The sequence below is a fragment of the Babylonia areolata genome, chromosome 21 (genome assembly GCF_041734735.1).
Source record: "Babylonia areolata isolate BAREFJ2019XMU chromosome 21, ASM4173473v1, whole genome shotgun sequence".
Taxonomy (NCBI): Eukaryota; Metazoa; Mollusca; class Gastropoda; order Neogastropoda; family Buccinidae; genus Babylonia; species Babylonia areolata.
In genome coordinates this window covers 39,194,474-39,206,310 of record NC_134896.1, presented here as the reverse complement: position 1 = coordinate 39,206,310, position 11,837 = coordinate 39,194,474, and the positions used below count along the sequence as shown (strand labels likewise).

Here is an 11,837-nt window from a genome sequence, read left to right as displayed (position 1 = left end):
AGCAACGCACTCAAATGGGTGGTGCTCTCAGTATAGCGACGCACTCAAATGGGTGGTGCTCTCAGTGTAGTGATGCACTCAAATGGCCGGTGCTCTCAGTGTAGCGACGCAATCAAATGGGTGGTGCTCTCAGTGCAGTGACGCACTGAAATGGGTGGTGCTCTCAGTGTAGCAACGCACTCAAATGGGTGGTGCTCTCAGTATAGCGACGCACTCAAATGGGTGGTGCTCTCAGTGCAGTGATGCACTCAAATGGCCGGTGCTCTCAGTGTAGCGACGCAATCAAATGGGTGGTGCTCTCAGTGCAGTGACGCACTGAAATGGGTTGTGCTCTCAGTGTAGCGATGCACTCAAATGGCTGGTGCTCTCAGTGTAGTGATGCACTCAAATGGCTGGTGCTCTCAGTGTAGTGACGCACTCAAATGGCTGGTACTCTCAGTGTAGTGATGCACTCAAATGGCTGGTGCTCTCAGTGTAGCGATGCACTCAAATGGCTGGTGCTCTCAGTGTAGTGACACATTCAAATGGCTGGTGCTCTCAGTGTAGTGATCCACTCAAATGGGTGGTGCTCTCAGTGCAGTGACGCACTGAAATGGGTTGTGCTCTCAGTGTAGCGACGCACTCAAATGGCTGGTGCTCTCAGTCTAGCGATGCACTCTAATGGCTGGTGCTCTCAGTGTAGTGATGCACTCAAATGGCTGGTGCTTTCAGTCTAGCGACGCACTCAAATAAGTCATGCTCTCAGTGTAGCGACGCACTCAAATGGCTGGTGCTCTCAGTGTAGCGACGCACTCAAATGGCTGGTGCTCTCAGTGTAGTGACGCACTCAAATGGCTGGTGCTCTCAGTGTAGTGATGCACTCAAATGGCTGGTGCTCTCAGTGTAGTGATGCACTCAAATGGCTGGTGCTCTCAGTGTAGCGATGCACTCAAATGGCTGGTGCTCTCAGTGTAGTGATGCACTCAAATGGGTGGTGCCCTCAGTGTAGCGACGCACTCAAATGGCTGGTGCTCTCAGTGTAGCGACGCTCTCAAATGGCTGGTGCTCTCAGTGTAGTGATGCACTCAAATGGCTGGTGCTCTCAGTGTAGCGATGCACTCAAATGGCTGGTGCTCTCAGTGTAGCGATGCACTCAAATGGCTGGTGCTCTCAGTGTAGTGATGCACTCAAATGGCTGGTGCTCTCAGTGTAGCGACGCTCTCAAATGGCTGGTGCTCTCAGTGTAGTGATGCACTCAAATGGCTGGTGCTCTCAGTGTAGCGATGCACTCAAATGGCTGGTGCTCTCAGTGTAGTGATGCACTCAAATGGGTGATGCTCTCAGTGTAGTGATGCACTCAAATGGCTGGTGCTCTCAGTGTAGTGATGCACTCAAATGGCTGGTGCTCTCAGTGTAGTGATGCACTCAAATGGCTGGTGCTCTCAGTGTAGTGATGCACTCAAATGGCTGGTGCTCTCAGTGTAGTGACGTCAAATGGCTGGTGCTCTCAGTGTAGGGAAGCACTCAAATGGGTGATGCTCTCAGTGTAGTGATGCACTCAAATGGCTGGTGCTCTCAGTGTAGTGACGTCAAATGGCTGGTGCTCTCAGTGTAGGAAAGCACTCAAATGGGTGGTGCTCTCAGTGTAGGGAAGCACTCAAATGGGTGATGCTCTCAGTGTAGTGATGCACTCAAATGGCTGGTGCCCTCAGTGTAGGGAAGCACTCAAATGGGTGATGCTCTCAGTGTAGTGATGCACTCAAATAGGTGGTGCTCTCAGTGTAGCGACGCACTCAAATAGGTGGTGCTCTCAGTGTAGTGATGCACTCATGGCTGGTGCTCTCAGTGTAGTGACACATTCAAATGGGTGGTGCTCTCAGTGTAGCGACGCACTCAAATGGGTGGTGCTCTCAGTGTAGCGACGCACTCAAATGGCTGGTGCTCTCAGTGTAGTGATGCACTCAAATGGCTGGTGCTCTCAGTGTAGCGACGCACTCAAATGGCTGGTGCTCTCAGTGTAGCGACGCACTCAAATGGGTGGTGCTCTCAGTGTAGCGACACACTCAAATGCAGAAAAAATACCCCCCAAAATGGGTGTCGCTGTCAGTGTAGCAACGCACTCAAAAAGAAAATGCATAAAAAATACAAAAAAGAAAAAAGAAAAAATGGGTGGCGCTCTCAGTGTAGCGACACACTCAAATGCAGAAAAAAAGGGTGGTGCTCTCACTATAGCGACACACTAAAATGCAGACAAAATACCAAAACAAATGGGTGGCGTTCTCAGAGTTGCGATGCGCTCTCCCTGAGGAGAGCAGCCCGAATTTCACAAAGAGAAATCTGTTGTGACAAAAAAAGAATAATACAAACCCGGCTTCAAGCATCGTCTTTTACTCTTTTTTTTCTTCCCAATCTTTGCATTCTTGTTCTATTCATTTCAAATGTATAATGCGGTAAGCAGTCATATTCACTTGCCTTGTTTTGGATTTTTTTTCCTTTTTTTTTTTTTTTTTTTAAACAAAAGAAGGCCAAAACGTTTATAATACAGACATTAACACAAACTAGGAGGAGAATGTACATGAATGTATGAAAAAAAAAACTCAAGGGTTTTTCTCATCTTTGTACCCTTTGTTTTTTATACCCCAGCTGCCCACACAGGATTGCATCAGGGCTGGGGTCTAATTCATGGGGACTGATTTCCGTACATCGGGTGCAAAGCAAAGTGTCTGGACTTTGAACGTCAAGACTTTTGCTGCAGTGAAGTCAGTATTCATGGGGTGGGCAGGAGGGTCTAACAATGAATGACTGGACTTCTAACACACTTCTTGACAATGTCTTTGTTCTTGTTTCGGCATTATTGTAGAATGCACTTGGTTGACAAACTCCAACAAAGTCGCTGTTATGTTTTGGAAAGCACCAGTGTGTGTGTGTGTGTGTGTGTGTGTGTGTGTGTGTGTGTGTGTGTGTGTGTGTGATATCACTTTTATGTATTATATTCATTTTTGTTGTTTTTAATGAAATGTGCAATAGAAATAAACTGTCATCATTATGATTATCATCATTGTCATTGTACATTTCCAGAAGGTGCACTCTGTCGTGAAATACTCTTTCTAGCTGACTGCAGTACTGAACAAAAACAAATGCACCATTTGCCTATTACGAAGTCTGGGCATAATTGTTAAGTGTAGTCTATTGAAATTGTTGGACTAAATTTCAGCCATGTTAGTCTGCATTTAGACTTTGATTTGCCTGTCATGAATTCCGACTTTTGATGGATTGTCTCGGAAATCACTTTTAGTCCCGGCATTTCTGTTTATGCATTCCCTATGAACAGGAACCCTGGTCTTTGCATTCATTATAATTCATGTTGCATGGTCTTTGCATTCATTATAATTCATGTTCTAATTATTTTGACCCAGAACAGCAGTGTAAATCAGTCAATGATCCATCATCCTGATTGGATCTTACCTCCGCTGTGTTCCAACCAATATATGTCATTCACTCAAGTTCCATCACTAGATAAATGACTTATAAATGAATGGACAAGAAGAAAACAGAAACCACAAAATATACTTTAAAAGCTCCAAAGTTTGTAGCACCACAGTATCCAAACTACACTGAAACAACCATGTGCCTCAATGCTAAAAGTAAACAGAGCTGCTGATGACATTATTATAAGATATAAATTCTGTCTGACATGAAACAAAGTGCTGGGCCACATAATTCAATGACCTGTTATCCAACAGAACTGAAAACACCACATCTCATCACAACAGAGTACGATATCATTCCTTCCTTCCAGATCTATAATACTACACAAGCTGAGCATGTCAATATCATATTCAATGAAGTCTTGTTTATGTGTGCATGTGACTTGAAGCCTGACTGAATGGCACAGGAAACAAATGAGCATGTAAAGGCAGCCATCAGTCAGCTCTACTCAGGTAGGAAGCCTGTTGGTTTATTGTTTGTATGTGTAAAAAAAAGTATGTATGCAACGTTTAAATGCGCCCAGGGGGCACAAGAAATGAACTTTGTGCCTTGCCAAAGACCCTGTAAAGTGCTTAGAATTTGGTCTCTGAACAGAGGCAAGCACTATATAAGAGCGCTATATAAGTAGAAATAATGAAATGAACTGAATACCGACCCTGTGTGTGTTTTTCAGTTTTGGGGGCGGCATGTCTCTGATGCGTCGCATGGCCTGCAGAGGGGGCTCATTGAAGAACGGCGGCTCGCCATCGATCATCTCCATCACCATGATGCCCAGGGACCAGATGTCCACCTGGGTAACACACACACACAACACAGTTTCAGTTTCAACGAGGTGTCAAAGCATGTGGACTGATCCATATGTGCTACACCACATCTGCTGTGTACATAATTATAAAATTTCAAAATCTTTACAGTAAAAAACAGCAGATGCTCAACCTTTGTATAAACCCAACATGCTGATCAGGTGCACAGTTCTCAGCAAAAATTCTCTTATCTTGTGTAACATCATTCTCCAGTTCATTCAAAATACCATATTCTATTGTGGATGAAACAGAATTTTGTTCCAATTCATGTCACAAGACCTGTGCAGATGAACCATGGATAGGACTGCTCACAATTTTGTGTAGAAAGTTTGCGAGGATCAACGAAACTGTCAACTTTCTCTGGTGTCTTTTTTTGTATATATAAAAAAAAAATCTCTATTTCAACTGGCTATCCAAACAATCTAGATCACTGGGTATAACATGACATGGTTTGTACAGGCTTCACTGTTTTAACCCATTCAACACTGGGGAGTTTACAGACTCTGCAGTCTTCCATGCCATACTGATTCAGCAAAAATACAGAAACTATACTGTTTTTACCTCCAAATTATGTGCAGACACAGCCACAAATACTGTAGAAGTCAGTTCCCTTTCCATGGAATTTATGTAATGTAGGAACATGAAAACTTGTTTTAATGAGACAAATGTTGATGCCAGGGCAACACTCAGTTGCAGATATCAATGAGTTAAGTATATACTTATTATAATGAGTGTTCTTGTTGGAATGTGGGAGCATGGCCTCCTTTGTGCTGCTCTGTGGAGCTACTGCGTATTGCCTTTCCATCAGCAAATGTGTCAACAATTTCTATTTTAAAGAGAATAAAGTATTCTTTTATCTTGTAGTGACTGGGAGATAAAAAAAAACAACAAAAAAAAAAACTTATTTACTGTAGTGAATACGAGATAATCAAGTATTCTTGTATCATGTAGTGAGTGCCCTCAGAACTCACCTCTGGTCCATACGGCAGGCGCGAGATGACCTCAGGGGCCATCCAGTATGGGGTCCCCACCAGTGACTTTCTCTTCTGCAAGTCCTGCGTCACTTGTGCACAGAATCCAAAGTCTGACAGCTTCACCTGCTGACATAAAACCCAATGCATTAATCTCAGTCCTCTCGCACTGAAGTTACATACATCGTTATGGATGTCAACATTTCAGTGGTGCTGATCTTTTTCACAATGCCCACACCCAGAAACGAATGAAAGAAGAAAACTGAAAAAGAGACAAACAGAGCGAATAAGAAAAACTGTTACACACAATGGCTGAGATGAAACAAACACAAAACAGAGTAGTGAACAAACAATGTGCTAGCATGTACACACACATACACAAATATCTAATGACGCTAGGCACTCACATCCTGATAGGAGGATACCTTTCAACTGAATGTCGCAGAAAACACCATCATCTCCAAACGCAAGCACTTTTTAAAGACCACTGACCACAAACAGATGTGCATGGGTGTGCACACACACCAAACACAATCTACACTTCTCCCTTAACTCTTGTGAAGAGTCACTGGGGTGCCACACAGAACTGTTGACACAAGCTAGACATGAATAAAAAAAACAAAAAAAACATCATACTTGTGGCATTTCCCCTTCACCTACCTTATATATATGAATGCACACACACACACACGCTTCATACACGCATTCATATGGATGCATGCAAGCCCCATGAAGAGCCAACCTGAACACATGCTGTACAGAAAGCCCTGCACAGCCAAGCAGCCCACCCACCTTGCCGTCATGAGAGAGAAGAATGGAGTCTGACTTGATGTCCCTGTGGATGACGCCATTAGCGTGCAGAAAGGCCAGAGCTTTCAGACAGGCCCTGCACACTGTGGCAATCTGCTGCTCCGTCATTCTGCAACACACACCACGCACATCACCAACTCTCCCCACCACTTCAGCAAGCTCAAATCAAGGAATTAACATATTAAATTCCACATAATTTTAGCTCGACTGGCCAAACGAACTAAGTAAATTTGTGACCTGACACAAGTCTTCGTCAGATACAAAACACGAGTGTCAAAGAATTGATAGACAGACAGAAATACGAAAAAAATTATGCGCCATATGAAGAGCACAGGATCAGGAGTCAAGATGGCTGCCAGAAAAAGAGGGCGCTAGTTAGGGGTGCACAGAGGAGGTAACCTACTTCGGGAGGTTATCGTCCGTAACTACTTTCGTTTTCTCCGCATAGGTGGGTAGTGGTTTGCACAGGACAGGAATCAGATCCCTGCCGGAGTCTGCACTAGTGGGTCACGGTTAAGTATGTGTAATTAAAAAATTCACTTTGAAAGTTAACTTTCTTTAACACAGAGGAAGGAAGAACGAGTATTGATACTCAGCCTTTCTATGGCCTCCACAAGGGAAGTAATTTGATGGCCTCCACAAGGGAGTTGCTCAATGTTCAAAAAAAGGCTGTTATTTGTTCTGGATCTTACTTTCATTTTCATTCCCTTTGACTGACATGGAGAGACAAGTGACAGATTTTTGTTTTTCACTCTCTTAAAAAAAAAAAAAAAAGAAAGAAAAAAAAGTTAATTCCCTGGCACCGCATCTGCTCTTTTCTTTGTTGCGGACAAAAATAATCACATGCCAAGCTGCCTGGTATCACATGCCATGAACTGATCCAATGAACACCTGCACCTGAACAATGTGCAATCAAACCTGTATTCAATGCATGATAGACTACCAATAAAATGACGATTCAATGCCACAGCTTGTTCATTAAAAAAAAAAAAAAAAAAAAAAAATCAGAGGAGTGAAACCAAGTGCACTGACCCACTGCTGTTGGTGACAATGTCAGTGAGGGCGCCACCTTCCATGAACTCCATGACGACCCACAGCTCGTCGTTCACCAGGTAACTGTTGTACATCTCGACAATGTTGGGGTGGTGGTAGTCCCTCATCACCACCACCTGTAACAATCAGCAATGTCGTTACCACCACACCAATAACACACCCGATAATCCACAGTGTTGGCCATTACCACCACACTAATAACACACCTGATAATCCACAGAGCTGGCTGTTACCGCCACACCAATAACACACCCTATCATCCTCAATGTTGGCCATTATCACACCAATAACACACCCAGTTATCCACAATGTTGGTTGGTATGGCCACACCAATAACACACCCTATCATCCACAATGTTGGCCATTACCACCACACCAATAACACACCCTATCAGCCACAGTGTTGGCTGGTACCACCACACCAATAACACACCCAGTTATCCACAATGTTGGCCGTTACCACCACACCAATAACACACCCAGTTATCCACAATGTTGGCCGTTACCGCCACACCAATAACACACCCTATCAGCCACAGTGTTGGCTGGTACCACCACACCAATAACACACCCTATCAGCCACAGTGTTGGCTGGTACCACCACACCAATAACACACCCAGTTATCCACAATGTTGGCCGTTACCACCACACCAATAACACACCCTATCATCCACAATGTTGGCCGTTACCGCCACACCAATAACACACCCTATCAGCCACAGTGTTGGCTGGTACCACCACACCAATAACACACCCTATCAGCCACAGTGTTGGCTGGTACCACCACACCAATAACACCCAGTTATCCACAATGTTGGCCGTTACCACCACACCAATAACACACCCTATCATCCACAATGTTGGCCGTTACCGCCACACCAATAACACACCCTATCATCCACAATGTTGGCCATTACCACCACACCAATAACACACCCTATTATCCACAGTGTTGGCCATTACCACCACACCAATAACACACCCTATCAGCCACAGTGTTGGCTGGTACCACCACACCAATAACACACCCAGTTATCCACAATGTTGGCCGTTACCGCCACACCAATAACACACCCTATCATCCACAATGTTGGCCATTACCACCACACCAATAACACACCCTATCATCCACAGTGTTGGCTGGTACCACCACACCAATAACACACCCAGTTATCCACAATGTTGGCTGTTACCACCACACCAATAACACCCAATTATCCACAATGTTGGCCGTTACCACCACACCAATAACACCCAATTATCCACAATGTTGGCCATTACCACCACACCAATAACACACCCGATAATCCAGTGTTGGCCGTTACCACCACACCAATAACACACCCAATTATATACAAAATATGATGTTTTCCTCCATATCACATGTGGACACATCCAGAAATACTGCAGAAGTTAATTCCCTTCCTTTGTGGTTTATTTACATATATGAATGTGAAAACTATTTTAATGAAAACTATTTTAATGAGAAAAATGTTAAAACACCAGAGCAGTGCTAGGGTGCAGGACTCAATGAATTAAGTGTGTACTTCATGTTTGTGTTGTTAGCAACACGACCACATGTTGATTTCTGTTGAGAGATAATCAGAACACCACTGTAGTACAGCCCTAGTTCAATGAAGAACAGTGTGTGATTACTGGCGGTCTATTCATTCTTTTACACCCACAAAAACAGATTAAGGCTGGCCACATGGCATGGTAAAAACAACGGTCATACACGTAAGAGCCCACTCTTGTATCTATGCGAGTGAACCCATGAAGAAGAGGAAGAATTCTGTTATCTATCAATGCATCACCAGAACGGTCAAGAATGGCTATGGCTGTTAGATGTGTCCACATTTGCCTTTGAAAACTAGAAGATGGTCTTTATATATATATATATATTATAGCCTTATTGCAATACCTAAAACTATGAAGAATAACATAAAATGGTCTGTTTTTGCACTTCTGTGCCATACTTGAAGTGGATGAAGAGGATGTGCAACAGAATGACTAGGTGATGAACTATTCATTTAATGATTTATTATGAAATGTCAAATCAGACAATGGGCGTGTGAAGAAGAACAACACAGAAAAGAAATTCCAACTTCCACAGCACAGTCGCCGGTATTTTCTCCCCCTCCACTAGACCTGAGTGCTGGTCTGGATGCTAGTCATTCAGATGAGATGATAAACTGAGGTCCCGTATGCAGCATGCACTTAGCACACGTAAAAGAACCCACAGCAACAAAAGGGTTGCCCTTGGCTAAACTCTGTAGAAAAATCCACTTCGATAGGAAAAACAAATAAAACTGCACGCAGGAAAAAATACCAAAAAAATGGGTGGCGCTCTCTGTGTAGCGGCGCGCTCTCCCTGGGGAGAGCGGTCTGAATTTCACACAGAGAAATCTGTTGTGACAAAAAAGAGAAATAGAAATACAAATGTATTTCTGAATCTGCTGATTGTCTGAGAGCCAAGATTAGACATGGGGGCATCCTGGCACTGCATTCACCACATAAATTAGCCTAACTGCATTCACCACATAAATTAGCCTAACTGCATTCGCCACATAAATTAGCCTAACTGCATTCACCACATAAATCAACCTAACTGCATTCACCACATAAATTAGCCTAACTGCATTCTCCACATAAATTAGCCTAACAGGGCAAACCAACCAGTAATAACTTGCACCAGTTTGACACAGCTGGTCTATGATGTCAAGCTAACGCTCCAGCATTTTCAAGACAATGCACACATAAAAATATTCATCATAATACAAGTAATATTAAGAAACATTCAACCTGTTTCATTTTTAGGGAGATGTCAAAGTGTGTGGACTGATCCATATTATGATTTATATACATCTGCTGAAACAAAGAGAGAAAAAAAAAGAGCAGAAGCCTGATCTTCGCAGCGCGCATAAACTTAACACGTTGATCAGGCTTTGAGCGTGTCGAGACCATTACCTCATTGAAGAGTAATTCCCGTCGCTGCTGCTTTCGCAGATCCATCTTTTTGACGGCCATCTGGCGTCCTTCTCTGTTGGTGGCGATACAGACGATGCCTGTGGACCCCTCCCCGATCTTCATGAAGTCGTCCAGGAAGGTGCGAGGGTCGCCCGGAGTGACCACCATCTGCAGGGCTGCACGGAACTGGACCCCACCCAACACTCCCATCAGTGACACAAGCATTGCAAGCATTCACATCACTTTATTCAATCTCACAGACCTTTCTGCATGCTGCATGCAATGCCCAGCAGAGAAATTTTTTTTTTTTTTTAAAGAATCAGAACAAACCTTGAAACTCCAAAGTGAGACAGATCCTGCCATACTCACAAAAGCAATCAAACGAAGATCATGCTGTGGCACATTAAATAATAAGAACATGATAACAGCATTCAGTGTTGCGACACTACATCCTGGTAGTATCAGAACTGTGGCAAACCAGCTGTGCAATGTCTGAAAAGGAAGAGAAAAGTCTGAACAGCACCGGCAGTTCACTACAAGCAGTCACATGGCAAGCTCCCATTCTCAACAACAAAGCGTACAATACAACGACAAAGAATACAAGCCTGTACAGCAACCAAACCAGTCCATAATCACTCCACAACACAACTGATTACATTTGGTTTCTGTTCCTGTTGATTATAGAAGCCCAAATCACCATAAAATAAATTCTCATCATATATATCTTTCGGAGCATAATGAATTATTAACTTTAGTTTTTTCAAGGGAGTGTTTGAATATATCAAATAATAATGGTATCTGATTATGATACAAAAGCAACATGAACACAAACCCACAGTATGAATGTAGAATGTTATTGTTAATCAATAGCAAGCTCCAGGGTAAAACCGATAAGGAATATTACAAATAATGTCAAGCAAGAGATTCAACATAAGAATAATGAACCATACCATACAATTATGAACAATAAATGAATAAAACAGAAAAAAATAAAATAAAACGAAAAAAAATCTATTTTCATTTCCAAACCAAAATGATTCCAGAACAGTATGAACTTGGGAACACAAAATCAAATCGTATTTCATTCATTACTGCCAGTGTCATATTCATCGCTGAAGAAGGTTTCATTATTCATTTTAACTATGCAACAAAGCTGTGCGACAACATGTACACAAATTTACAGCTACAGGAACCTGACCACCCTGAGCGGACTCATTACTGAGAGAATAAGCAGGGAAAAGAACCAAACCTGATCGTGCGACAGTCTCTGGGGCTCCGGCATGGGGCTGGGGCCTGCAGGCCTGGTGGGGGATTTGGGGGGAACGGGGGAGTGGCCAGGACCAGACTTGGGGGAGTGGGGCGACATGCCCGGGCCGCCCTGTGGAGGTGGGCTATGCTGGTACTGGTCGGGCTGCTGGGGGTGAGGAAGAGGTGAGCAGGTGAGAGGACGAGGCAGGTGAGAGGACACGTGGTGGGCAGCAGGCGGGGAGCACAGAGCGCGCGGCACAAACATCCAGACGGTCAACACCAGTCACAGACACATGCAGGGTGAGACACACAACATGTCTTGAGTACAGGTGGACTCGTACATGTACAAGTATATGTACGGCATGCAGAGGACACTTACTGAGTCCGCCCCGCACCATCAGCTTTTATGAAAACAATTTACTCAAATTTTATGATACTCTACCAATATACAGGTCTACCAACCCAAACAATTTCACGTCTTTCTTTCTAGTAAATACTTTCTCAAATACTCTTATC

General features: G+C 43.6%; 1 protein-coding gene across 4 annotated transcripts in view; it reads right to left on the bottom strand.

The window, feature by feature from the left end:
• LOC143296160 (serine/threonine-protein kinase PAK 4-like) overlaps positions 1-11,837 on the bottom strand; it is a 34,580-nt gene that overhangs the window by 13,323 nt on the left and 9,420 nt on the right. For 2 of the 4 annotated variants that reach the window (XM_076607965.1, XM_076607964.1), the window contains exons 4-9: positions 11,323-11,487; positions 10,074-10,259; positions 7,085-7,221; positions 6,035-6,161; positions 5,243-5,368; positions 4,124-4,258 (exon numbers count right to left, since the gene is read on the bottom strand). In XM_076607965.1, coding sequence (XP_076464080.1) covers positions 4,124-4,258; positions 5,243-5,368; positions 6,035-6,161; positions 7,085-7,221; positions 10,074-10,259; positions 11,323-11,487 — 876 coding nt within the window. The remainder of the gene's footprint in view (positions 1-4,123; positions 4,259-5,242; positions 5,369-6,034; positions 6,162-7,084; positions 7,222-10,073; positions 10,260-11,322; positions 11,488-11,837) is intronic. The other 2 variants (XM_076607966.1, XM_076607967.1) reach the window with 2 other exon arrangements.